At 29.6% G+C, this 14,110-nt stretch overlaps 1 protein-coding gene across 2 annotated transcripts in view; it reads left to right on the top strand.

Moving 5' to 3' along the window:
- LOC129960076 (uncharacterized) overlaps positions 1-14,110 on the top strand; it is a 40,211-nt gene that overhangs the window by 13,218 nt on the left and 12,883 nt on the right. Inside the window, exon 2 of one of the 2 annotated variants that reach the window (XM_056073167.1) lies at positions 13,065-13,273. The exons of the other annotated variant lie outside the window; for it this stretch is intronic. Within the exon in view, the coding sequence (XP_055929142.1) occupies positions 13,065-13,079 (15 nt within the window). The 3' untranslated portion in view covers positions 13,080-13,273. Of the gene's footprint in view, positions 1-13,064; positions 13,274-14,110 lie in introns of those variants that run through there. 2 annotated transcript variants of the gene reach the window in all.

Here is a 14,110-nt window from a genome sequence, read left to right as displayed (position 1 = left end):
ATTTGAGTAAATTTATTACGAATATAAAGAGTCTGATAATATTTATAACTTAATTGCCTTAAAATATTTCTTCAATAGATGATAAAAATAGCAATATATTTCTTGGATGTATAGAGCTTAAAAACATATCTAAAAATATAAATGGGAACGTCAAAAATTATTTCATATTTCTTTTAAGCAATATATTTTTATTGGTATGCTGTTGTACATTATTCAATGAATAAAATTTGAATGGATAAATTAAATAGCGTTTTATGAATCTGGTATGAAGTACAATGCAAATTCGAATTAAATGTTTTTATGGAAGTCTGGTGCAAAATAATCTAGATAATTGTTTCAGTGAGCAACAAATTATTTTTAAATATTGAGAAGCGCTGGATTCATAGCTATGTCAGGAAATCGCAACATTTTATTAATTTCGTTGCTACTTCCACATTATGAGAAAATTGTATCAAGAAGCTTATATATATCTTACTACAAAACATCTATAAAACTCTTTAATTAATATATATAAGAATGAGATAGAGTCATGGTAGCATTTTTTTTTTTTTTTTTTTTTTTTTTTTTTTTTTTTGTATATGGCTTTAAGAACAAATAGAGAAATATCACGGTAGGTGTAATTAAAAAGCTGCAATTGTTTTATTTTATATTATGAATTTTTTGTGATAATTATTTAGTGTGAAGTGTGATTATTACATATTGGGAGTTTTATTTTTCATATTACGTATTGGGAATGCTCGCGATTTTTTTTTTTTTTTGTGTGTGTGTGTGTGTGTGTGTGTGTGTGTGTGTGTGTGTGTGTGTGTGTGTGTGTGTGTGTGTGTGTGTGTGTGTGTGTGTTAAATTTTGAGATTTTTAAATATTGTAAATTATTTGGCTGCATTGGCTCGTGATTAATACTTCAAATTGCTATTTTTATAAATATTGGGTGGGGGTGTTTTTTATTCACTTACTCGTTAAGCATAAAATAAATTTCAAATTCAGTTCAGAATATAAGATTTAAATGCTATTTTGTTTAATGTTATTTAAGCAGTGTTTTCCCGATTTCATACAAAACAGGATGACGTGATTTTATATATACACAAAACCTGTTTGATATATTTATTTCGATAGAAAGAAGTCACTTTATGTGGAACTTTTGTCGAATACAAAATTATAATTTTTCAAATGTAGTAAAAAAAAATTGTCCTTTGTTAGAATCGGAAGAAAAAAACACTTATTAAATCTCTGTACTATATTTAATAAAATCCTGCGTGTTTCATATTATAATTCATTTATTTATAATGCAATTTATTAATTTTTCTCTAAACCCGAGTAAAAAAAAAAAAAGTAACAGCAACAACACATTTGTACATTTCAAAATTAATAAAATATATTTCATCTCAGTTATTTTTTTATGATGACATAAGTTCTGAAATTTATGTGGAATGAAATATTCATTTATAAATGATCACTTGTAATTTCTTAGTTTTTTATTTTATTTAGCTACCATTGTACGTTCTTGAGGATAACAATTTCGCTGTATGTTTAAATGCAACGGAAAAGTCTTCTCATAGAGTATTCGTGGAAACATCTTGATTTGAATGAGCTGTAATTTGTATCTAGCCTGGGGGCTGTTGACCGCCCATGGTGTAGAGGAGTAGTAGAAAAAAGAATCCCGCTCACATTTTCAGTTCATCTCTCTTGGAAAAGCCGCGTGCTTTTTCAACGGCTTACTGATCTGACTGTTGTCGCTTTTCAAAAAGTCTTACATACAGAATAAAACTACCCAGAGGATTAAAACCAATAGTATCACTAGTGTGGAAAAAAAATTTTGCCAGTTCGCCTCATTCAATTCCCGTCTTTGTATCATCACTGAAATCCACAGTGATTACCTCTTTATTAGTAATTCTCAACGGTAACCTCTTTAAAATTAAACTTCTGTTGACGCTGCACCGCAATCCCAGTTTGTTCTCCCTTCAGAAGAAACAAGTTTTATAACCTCGCGATTCAGATACTGTTGCCTGTATGGTTTCTACAGCTTCGGAAGACGACATACATTAATGTCCATCACATTGTCCTTAACGTATAACATGTCCGAAGATTTAGAAGATTCACCTGAAGCTGCTTGTTTTTCCGCCATCTATTAAATCTCGAAAGAAAAGAAAAAAATATATATTTCCACGAAATACAAACAGTTGTTGTAGTTTTATTTCTCTTTGTTTCCTCGACGGTTTTTTCCCCCTCCATTTACTTGTTTTCCTCTCATAATTAACTTAATTGCGGATATTGTATACATTTTTAAAATTCAAACATTTTTTATATGCAATATCTAAGCACTTTACTGACACGGTTTTCTTTTCTATTAGTATGCATGTCACTTGCCCGACCCGCTTTCCTTTTCTATTAGTATGCATGTTCTGTGCCCACCACTTGCACTTTAGACGTATTTTACACCTAACATTTTAAGACTTGATAGTGATCTTGTTTAACATAATCTTCCAATCAGTTTTAACAAAATATGCCTTTTTTTTTTCCTTTTCTGATTTCATTGTGAATAATTACAAAATGATTTTAGAATTTTGGTCATTTCCAAACTCTCCAAAGACTAGATGCTATCTCATTGCTCTTAGATTTTTTTTCTAGAGCATTTCGGACATCCTTTGTACAAAGATTGTTTTTAGAGTGTAATGAATCGTTTCACATTCAGAGACAGATTATTATTACATTATTTTATTATTATTTTAAATTCTTATTCGCTATTATTTTAAAATCTTACGAAACTTTTGTCATCCTTTTTATTATTTTAAGTAAAGCCAGTTTTTACAATGTCCTCGTACTTCAATAATGTCCTCATTCTTTCAGAAAATGTTTTGTACAATTTCAGAGCTACATTTAGAGAAGATGCAGATTTCATCACAACAGTCTCCTGTCACCCTGGAAATCTCACGATATTCATTATCATTCATTCATCACATCATTCATCATCCAATGTTTGCTGATCATTGCTAAAAATATCATCATTTCAGACCTGTTTATTCTAAATTCAAAAAATGATTCTCTCGGATCATTCATTCCTATGTGTGCATCTTTCAGAATTCATTCGTCTAGTTTCATATTTATAGACGTAATTACTGCACATAAATAAAATTTATCATTTATTTATAGTTATATAATATATACAGATTCAATATGCGCTCTAAAATTGTTTTCCTCTCCATCTTCTACCATCCATCGCCTACTTTTTAATATTTTAGGTTTATGACAAATTTATCTATAAGAGTTTAAATATTATCTTATATTGAATTCCGTCGTATGTAGGAATTTTAGGAAATAAGAGAGTTGACTTAAGAAAGTAGTGGCTAATCGAATAATTATTTAATCTTTTCGACCTGACTTTTGCAACGATTAATATTTTAAATCCCATATAAGAAGGGTTGTTTCTATGATAACCCGTGTAAAAGATGGCTTTATATACCCAATAAGGGATGACTAGGCGATTAATTTCTGATATACATTTAATATCCAAGTATATATACAGATATTAATACAAGAATATATACAAATTTAATATGCATTTTGAATAAGCATTTTGAACACCCTTTTTCCTACCGATTGAAATCTAATCTAAATTTGATATAGAGCTATAGTTATAATCACAAAATCACATATCAAATTTAAGTCATTGCGTGTTTGAGTTATCGCGCTTACGTACACACGAGAATAAAGACCGACTGACGATCAATCCCTTATTGGATTTGGTTTAAAATTTGCTACTGATCTATAGTTCAGATGCTAAATCTGTATACCATATTTTTTTTTTTTTTTGTATTTATTTTATTCTGAAATTTAAAGATTCGGCAAAATCTCGATTTCAAATTTTTTTGAAAATTGCAGGGGTTTTTTTTTTTTTTTTTTTTTTTTTTTTTTTTTTGTATGCTTTATATAGCAGATTGTAAAAACTTGTAATAGGACAACTGACGAAATCTATGATAGAACAATGTCCAGACTAATAAATTTTCCAAGGATCAATTTCGTTCAAAATTTGAAAATTTACAAATTTGGTATTAATGCCACCTTCCAAATTTCATCTATCTAGCTCAAAGTGTTTTTAATTTATTGTGTTTACAGACAGACAGCCTCAAAATTGTGTTTTCGGACACAGAGAAGTCTAAAACATAGAAATGCGCCAAAATTTCGTTTTCGAAATTTTGACAATTACTATACTTTCCCTTTAAATATTTCGTATACGTGAAAGTAAAAACGTAAGATTTTATATTTTAATTCCTCATGTGATCATTTATCTTTCTTTAGCTTCATGTGTGTGACATCACCATGTTTCGGTTTTTCTATTCCGAATAGCTTTTTCCAGTTTTAGAATGGGTAAATTTTAGATGTTATGTATTATAGATTATTTACAACTGTGTGATGCAGCATAGTAGAAATGATTATATTTTAAATGAAAACAATAGATGCAAGATGTTATTAACTTTTTACAAGATATTGCGAGGTATTTATTTTTAAAGTATATGGAAACATTGTTAAATTTTGAAATATTAGTAAGTTGAAAACGATGTTTTCTCCTTTTGTAAGATAGTGTAATTTATAATTAATGTTATTCATGGTAATGTATGAAACTCCTCGACAGTCCTGTTTCCCAGACAAGCTGGCATAAGCGGTTATTTCATTAATTTTCCTTCATTGCAATTGAAAATACACATAGTATTCAAATTTTTTTCTTCCGTTTTGTTTCAGTGTTAAATTAACTTCATTTTGATTTTTTGCTTGCTTTGACTATTCAAGTCTCTTCTAATTTAGAAATCATGGCGAACACCATTTGTGAATGTGTCGATTCGGTTTTTTAGATTCAATTAGTCATTTAGAAAACGCTAGACAGTTCTGTTTACAAAGATCCTTGCTTGTCCTCTTCCTTTACATTGGACATGATCAAATATTGAAAGAAAGTTCAATAGGAATATGAAAAACTCACATTTAGAGATTAAAAAATGGAAATAAATTGGGTTCAATGAAAAAAATTGAATTAAATAAAATAAAAAAAAATTGTTGTTAAGATGCAGAGATTTCATGCGTTTTGGACGATATAGAAAAAGCTTTGTTGTCCTGATTCTTTTGTTATCGGGTTAGAAACATTAACATAGAAGAACCTCGTTAGAAGCATTAACAAAACTTAACATTAGGTTTCTTCTTGTTAAAAGAAGCGTTTGGTGTATTACACTGAACTGGTTTATGCATGATGATCAACACCATATAATTCATTTGCAAAATGCAATTCTTTAAAAAGGCATATTGTATAAAGTTCATCGCCAATGCAAACAGTCTCTGGACTCTGTCATGTACGAGTTTATCAGTTTAAAAATTTTATCAGGTTTACCGATTTTATCAATTTTATATCAGTGGGTTGAAGTGGCTGTAGTGATTTTTTTTATCGGTCCAAGTGTCTGGCTTTTGGGATTGATTGTTTACTTTTTCATTTGCTTAATGTATGGGTAGAATGAAACATTTACTGAATAATACATATTTGGAAGAAATTTTAAAGCTCGAACGTATTCGGTAATAAGGCTGGGCAGTGACCGAACTTCATCATTGCAATATATCACCCAAGATAAATCGATATTTCTCGATATATCGCCATTTTGTTATTTATTTCAGTAACAAATTATTAAAAAATGCTGACACCAGAACTTCTCCAGAAAAGAAAAAAGAAAAAAGAAAAAATTATGTTCCTCTGCTAATCCTCGTTTGTATGATAAAATATTTGTGCTTTTCCTTGTAATAAAATAATATTAATATCATTTCAATAGAATGTTGAGTTTTAGCTTTGTCTGTATTTCCCAATATGTCGTAATATTTTATTTCTTTATTAATGGAGTAATTTTTAAAATGTTATCTTCTTTAATGCTAATTTAGAACATTTCAATTTCTTTCATCCCTCATATACACACACAAAACAGTTACGCCTTTCGCATGCTAAATTGAATAGTTTTGATGAATCGTGAATTCGTAATGTAATGAACGCCACGATCTGACCTTAGTCCACATCTTACATTTTTCTGTTTCTGGAATTCTCGAAGAGCTGCAGCTGCATTTCTCTTATTTTGTAAAAATAATTATACGAGAAGAATATTTTCTTTCAAAGTTATCATTTTCCACAAAGCGTAGATTCTAAAGCTTTTCAGAAACAATAAACCTGCCCAGTATAAAAGGAATTGCAGATACTTTTTGTTTGCTTGTTTTAAATCGTATGTTGATGTGAAAGCGGTTATTTCAGGGTTTCGAACCTATAACATCATTGCCATTTCTACATAGTACGTCGAAGCTTTGAATAAAAATTAATCTTCAACAAGTGTTAGTTGAATTTTATAATTTTGTGCGTTTTGTTTGGATTGGCCGAAATTGATAGAAAGAATCTGCAACAATTTTGTTACTAACTGTGAAATAAATTTTTCTTTATTAAAAAAAAAAAAAAGCTTGGAAAAAGTCGCTTTAGATAGTGCAGGCCATCTATTGTAAAAAATTTGATTTTTTTTTTTTTTTCCAATTTTTGCTGAGCGCATCACTTGTATTACATACTAGTAAAATAGTAAAATTGATTCATTTAGAGCCTTCTGAATAGGCGAACTTTAATTACAACAATCCTGTATGTAGAAGCAGATGAGATAATATCACAACATAATATATTCCGATAATATATGATGAGAAATCCGAATAATAAAGGTGTATCAATCCATCAAAACATATGCATCTTCTCGCAGTGCGTTCAAACCGATGTCTCTGAATCAACCAGAAAGTATTATTATATTTTTTCTCGAGGGTATGAGTGCTCTATCAGAATCAAAACTTCGATCAGTTTCGATTACTCTATAAGTATCGAAAATAGTCCAATCAGCATCGAACGCGTGATTAACATCAATGAGCATGAAAATTTAGGTAATGTTCAAATGACAGGTGAACCAATCTACCGCTAAAACTAACCTTCATCATAAATTTAAAAAAAAAAAAAAAACATAATTTAATGAACAATATGCTATAAAACTTGCTAATAAGACAATATTCAGAATTATTTTGTAAATTATCTCAAACATTGAAAATAATACAATTTAAGCCTTATACTTTTAATACATAAACATAGAAAACTGAAGGATATTATAAGTACTTAAAAAATAGAAAGTTAGTGTATATGCGTATAACATTAAGAAGCGTAATGAAATTTGATAATATTTTTTAAAATTTATTCTATAATATATGTAATTATACGTAAAGATTTAAATTTTTTTAATGAACAATAAATGCTATAACTAGAAAAAACTTTTATTCACTCAAATGATCTTACAAATTCAAAACTAAATGTCAATTTAAACGCTCGATATATGTTGCGCAGAATTTTGCAATTAAGAACCAACCACCAAGTAACTGAATTTTAGTTTCAATAGCTTTCATTATTGTGCAGTTTTCTATCCAAAATTATTTCTTTGTACCACAAACTTTACATAAAATGCTATAATTACATTTAAATTTAAAAATAAATGTGTAATTTTTTTTATCACATTTCATCGTTTTATTTCATGTTTTTATTTCAAAACATGTAATTTCGAGTTGGCTTCTTACAGGACAATTAAATTAAAATGGATTTTAGAAGGGTAAATCAATAGCAAAACATCCAATTATAAAAACTCTGCTGACAAATGTAAAATGCAGCAATGATAAAATGTCGAGTAAATACTGGTAAGCATCGTATACGAAAATTTGCGCATCGTGATTCAACGTGCACCATGATTCATCGTTTTGACATCGATAAATCGACTTTTTTTTTCTTCCAAAAATTCATACTGAAAAGTCGGTTTTTCCGAACTGTGGATTTTTGTTGATGCATAGAGAATCGACACAGCTCTAATCTGTAATTAAAATGTACTCGCTCTGGAAGGGATTAAAACTTAAGATAACATCAGCAGTAAAGCCTATTAATCCTTTATTTATCGGAAGTTTTGCTGTCCTTTAACTTTTTGTTCATTGTATGAAGTGTCTTGATTTAACTGTTTAAGTTGAAAATATACATTTACGAATAATATTTTGACATTTAAAAGGCGAATGCAACCTCTGCCTGAAAAATTGAATAGTTAGCTACAAGTTGAAAAAGGGGGTACAAAAAATCGTCCCCTTGTCATTTATTATCTTTGTAAAAAAAAAAAAAAAAAACATCACTCTTCATATTTGGTTTATTTAGCTATAGATTCTAAGCTCAAGTCAAGGCCGCAGTTATTAAATGTGGGGTACCGAAATATTGACAGCCATTCCAGGATGAAATTTTTCCAATGTGTTAAAAGTAGTAAAAAAATGTAGAAAGTAATTAAAATTATCGAATTTGAAACGTTTCATTAAAATTTAATCGATATCTAGTATTTATGTAAAGTTAATTCAATTTCATTAGCTTAATAAATTTCATCCTTTCCGCTTTTTGTTATGAGACTATTTTTCATGCATAGATGGGGCAGTGGAAATTTTTTGCAGCTAAAATGGTTGTCTCAAAAGAAAAAGGGAAGGCGGAAAGAAAAAAAAAGCTCTGCATTTCATTTGCTTCTTAAATTGTTAGAACATGTGATTTAAGAGGTCTCCGTGGTTTTTCTAAAACTGGGACATATTGCTATTTATTGACTGCATAAAATTTCTTATAAATCGAGTTGTAACACGCTTGAAAGGGTCTAGAAACGAAAACACACTGTAAGAATTATGTTTTTATTGCAAAAAGAAACTACATCCTGGTCTGAGTGCTCTTTTATTTTTCTTTCAGTCGGAGAGCAAGTAATATTTTGCCCTTCTGAGAAAAACTTGGGAATGCGGTTCCCTTACGTATTGTACCTTTTTTTTTTTTTTTTTTTCGGGTGAGCTATTTCCATTTGCTGATCGTGTGTGTCTAAATGCTTTATATGCTGTCAGGTCGGAGTTGCCGTCATTTCCTCCATTTTGGATTCTCGGAAATAAAACGCAAAAACCGGAAATGAACCCTTACCTTCCTGTTATCCGTTCAGACTGGATTGTATGATTTTGTTTTGTTTCTTTTTAGGTCACGTATTTTCCTTTGTTCAAATTTTTTCATATGCCTTTTGAAGTGTTATATGCCATGTTAGCTGAGCAATTTTTTCAGCTCTCAACGTTATTTTGGTATGCGTCAAATAGAAGGAATAATCTGGATTGATTTAAAGTGTTTGGTATTGAATAAGATCCTAGTTACTATACATCTCGGTCACCGACATCTGAAATCGGAATAATACAATAAAATATAAGCATTGAAATCATTGGGACAGAATGCTTACTATTAAAGAGATTGCTTAATGACTGTGTATTCTAATGTCACTTAAGCAACTTAAATGCTTATAACTGCGTTAAGAGAATATGGTAAGATTGCTTTGAATGCAAAAGTACCCCCCCCCCCTCCATAGCATTTGCGATAAGGCATCTAAAGTACAGACTTCTTAAAATCTAATCAAAGAATTTTTTAGAATTGTAATTCTTTGTGAATATGTCTGAATTTAAGAGACAAAGAGGATCATACATTTTGTATGAAGTTTCTAGTCCGAGAAAATTATTGCTCATTCTTCGCCTACATATCGAACATTTATCTGTTCGTGAATTTTGGATTGATAGTCCGAGGTAACGCATCCCATTCTTTCATACGTAACAACTATTTAAAATAGGATTTTTGCGCCAAATATGGGAACTGTGTCTAACGCCCTTCCCCATTCTGAAATTGAATACGTATGCTCCAGTCTTTATTCGGAATCTACTTTTATCTGTAGTAAATGGACAATTCCGGTTTGGATCATTGTATTTCATTTTTAATGACACTTTTTGTGTTATATAATTATCGGACTTGCGTCCATAATAAATAAATTAATGAAAATAATAATTGAGGAAAGATAACTACATTGCTATGATAAAAAGATTTCCGAGGAAATGTATTACATTATTCCCCTATCAGATAAATTTGCAATGAAAGAAATAATCAAAACAAGGAAAACTCGGAAGCATAATAGCATCGATTTCTGTTTGTGAAATCATTTTTAACCAAGCCGTTATCGTGGCGAAGCGTTTCTCATGAACATTAGATGATTTATTTTCGTTTGCTCTTATTTTCTCTCCAAGTTTCTTTATTTACTATTTTTGTTACTTCATATCACGTTTATTTTTCATTACAATACGGAGAATATTTCACATTCTGCTAATTAGATTTTTGTGTTTTATGTACAGTTTGAATAAAAATCATGTTACATCTGACTTCGGAATGAAACATGAATGAGGTTCTAAAAAAACTGTCCTTGTAATGAAGAGCTGTTCATAATAATTTGGCCTCTCAGTGTATATATTCATTTATTGTCCCTAGGTTATATATTTTTATGAATATCGCAATTTATTCTCTTAAGATAGTCTCAAATCAAAATATTTATAAGTAATGTTCAAATATCTTTTCTGTAAGGCCTGTACCTTTTTTTTTTAAGTATTTGTTTCCAGTTATATAATTAATAATAAATTTTCTGACTTGCATGCATGCAAAATTGCCAAGATAAACAACTCATATAATAGTTTATTGATATTTACATTTCGTTCTTTCATTAATCTTTATTTCCACCTCTTTATTTTTAAAAGTATTACTGCTTGCATGTATTTTAATCAGCGACATCTGTTGGTAGACATGTGAAGTGTCTATATAAACAATGGTTTTGGGTTTTATCAATTTACTATTACTTTATTGTTATCATTTTGAAAGTCTTCCATTTAGTATTATTGAGTTATTCAGTGTATAAAGCCCCCAATCATGGAACGTTCTAAATTGCATTTTGACATTTATTGCTTTTTTTTTTTTTTTGCTCGATTTGAAGAAATCTGATGCCGAAGCCCATCAGGCACTTTTAAGAAACTTATGGTAATGCTGCTCCGTCATATTCAAATTGTCGGGTTTGGTTTCAACGATTTAAGAATGGTGATTTCTATTTCAGTTGCAAAGAACGGTCTGGAGGACCAAAAAAATTCGAAGACAATCAATTGCAAGACTATTGGACGAAAATGGGAAAAAGCTATATATATATAAATATTTTCAATAATTTTCTCTCTCTCTCTCTCTCTCTATATATATATATATATATATAAATATATATAAATATTAGTACCAATTTTTCTCAATAAATGCCTCTTTATAGTGAAAAAAAAAATGATCAAAATACGTGCAAGTACCTAAAAAGAACGCCCCCCCACACTCTTAAATTCACAGATGTTGGATTCAAAGCTGTGTTTAGAATACTTAATGAGTTTTATGGTGCAAATTAATGGAACTTTAAGTTACTTTATGTTTCGTTCTTCAATTTCAATAATTCTTTGCTTTATCTGCTTTGAAAGAAAACTGAATACAGACATTTGCATACTTCCAAGCTATTGCACAATTTTTTTACACCAGTTATTCATTCACTTAAATAGACTGGTCCAGTTGCAGTTAATAATAATCCAATTTAAATGCCATTTAAAAGGAATTTTTATCTCTGAAACAAATATTTCTCTGAAGAATATTATTTATTTGTAATTTTTAAATCTCATTCTTCAGTTTGGCCTCTCATAATTTTAACCCATTAACTGCCAAATATTTTTAGAAATGTTTGGCCGAATGTGTTGTATATGTGTACACGAAGTTGTGTAGCAATATAATTATATTCAAATTATGTTTTGCTTTGAAAATATTTGATATTTTTGAAAAAGGGAATCTTTATAAAATGATCAGTAAAATCATTTCAATAAAAAGAAACTAAGTAACATCGTTACAATAACCTCTTGAATTGCGTATTTATGACGGCGTTTCATTATAATATAGAAATGAAACCAAAAATATAATGCTTCAAATATGTCAATTCTGTACCATTCAGCTTACAGAAGAATTTCCATTTTGTTCGCTTGTTCTAAGGAAACGAAGCACAGAATACACACTCTCTACTACATACAATGTTGACAGATAAATATAGAATGAAACTAAAATGTGAGGCTTATCAAATACATTTTTGGCGCCGACTGACGTATACATAAAATTCCTAAATGGGGATCGTGGCAGCTAACGGGTTAAATATTTTACATAACACTCATTGTATAGGCGTTTTATTTCTGCTTGAAGTCTACCCGTTTCATTTGAAAAACGGGTAAATGCTGTGCACCCACTCATAAAGTCCGTTTTTTATCGCAAGAATTATGTAATATATCTCCAAATGCTTCAAATGATATCAGTTTCTTCATATTGTTTGCTCTGTAATACGGATTATAACTTTTATTTTCTTTTTATCAGTTTTACTTTTTAAAAAATGAATAATTACGGATTTAATTTTTTCATTGAAATAATTTGTCCAATGTTTAAAATGAAGACAGTTACTAAAAATGATTTTGTGTTCCATGATTGAAGAAATTCCCTCAGTCCCCAAATTATTAAGAGTGCGTTATAAATAAGTAATTTTTCTTGTTTTCATATTCTGTCAGTGTTGGATTTGCTTTGCAATTTCTCTCATTAAGAGTTTTCAAAAACAAGCAGTTATTTTTCTTTTCTAGAAATTGTTTTCTGTGCCCAACTGATTCGCCCATCTAAATAATTGGAATAATAAATTGATAAAAAAAAAAAATAAACTTTGCGTCTTGTTTAAAATAGTGAGTAATATGATTGATATTGATCATTCTAAGTTAAAACTACTCAAGGAAAGATTTTCAGATAGATCTATTTGTCAAATAAATTACTGAATTTTCTTAATGAATAAACTTAAAAGTTATAAAACTGAACTTTTGTAAACTAAATTAAATTAAACTTTAAAGAAAGAAAAGAAATCAAAATTTTAACGATTTCAAATGCATAGTTATGCTACAAAACATAATTGTTATGATCGTAGGAGGGTCAAAGTTTCAACTTCAAGTACATCACTTGAAACTTTGAAGCCGCGGTAAGTGATAACATTTTGCCTTGTTTCGATTTTTAGTGTCAGGAAATATAGAGAATTAGTGCTTTGCTGAACACAAAAAGTGGATGCATGATGATTTTTGTTTTCAATTAGATGTATCGATCCTGAATAGTGGACGCCATCTTACTCCATCTCCATATGACGGTGGGAGGAAGGAGCAAAATTTCTTGACTTATTCGAGGAAAGTAAACAATTGATGTGAATGGTACACGATGCTTTCGAAAATTTTTTCATTTACCATTAATGCCCTTCAGAACTCAAACTCTTATCCTTGGTTATTGAAGAAAATGTGTGTAAAAGCTTCGGCATCCTAAGTGACAATGTGTGAGTTTTTGTTCGTAATTAAAAAAAAATTGTAATTTTCGACAAAATGTGTTTACCCAACCTTTGTTGATTTGTGAGTATATTTATAAGCTTATACAAGGAGATAATATAAAGAATTCATTATAGCATGTTTTTTTTTTTTTCAAGTTACAACATTCAGAAATTGTTTATTTTTCAATAATTTCATCTGATGCAGTTCTTAATGATTATATCTATTTGTTGCGTGCAAAAAATTTTGGGAGCATTGTTTATACTTTTGATTTTGTAATTTGTAGCAAATGAAACGTCAAGACGGAATCAGTGGTTCAGAAACCATTTACATTTTCATCACATCACCTAACGTTTTGAAATGTGGAAATCTCGACAAATTACCATTTTTTTAAGCATTTGAATTATTTTAAATCATCTGCAACACCAAGATTACTTTTCATGCTACAGGCATTTCTTTCGAAACGCGAACAGCCATCGCATTTGAAATAGTTCAAGGAAACTTCCTTCCTGAAATGATGAAAATATTCTCACCGTTCCGAACTGTGTAAACATCTGGCGGCGAAATTTGCAATTTCATGCCGTCCGATTTCGTTTTCATTGCTCATTTTATGAGCAGAGGATTTGCAAACAATTGAAATGAAAACAGAGAGTTATGATAAGAATTTAATTGGAAAGCCCGGCATTTTTCCAAAGCATTTTAGTTGAAATTTTGTACTTAATGAAATCGATCATTATTGGTATTGAGATCACCATTTTAAACCAGCAAAAAGAAAAATCTTAATATTAAATAAATGAAATCAAATCTCTCCGTATCGAATTTTATG

The sequence above is a fragment of the Argiope bruennichi genome, chromosome X2, assembly GCF_947563725.1.
Source record: "Argiope bruennichi chromosome X2, qqArgBrue1.1, whole genome shotgun sequence".
In the NCBI taxonomy this organism is placed as follows: Eukaryota; Metazoa; Arthropoda; class Arachnida; order Araneae; family Araneidae; genus Argiope; species Argiope bruennichi.
The sequence above is the reverse complement of the archived record's forward strand: the minus strand, read 5'-3'. Positions and strand labels throughout refer to the sequence as shown.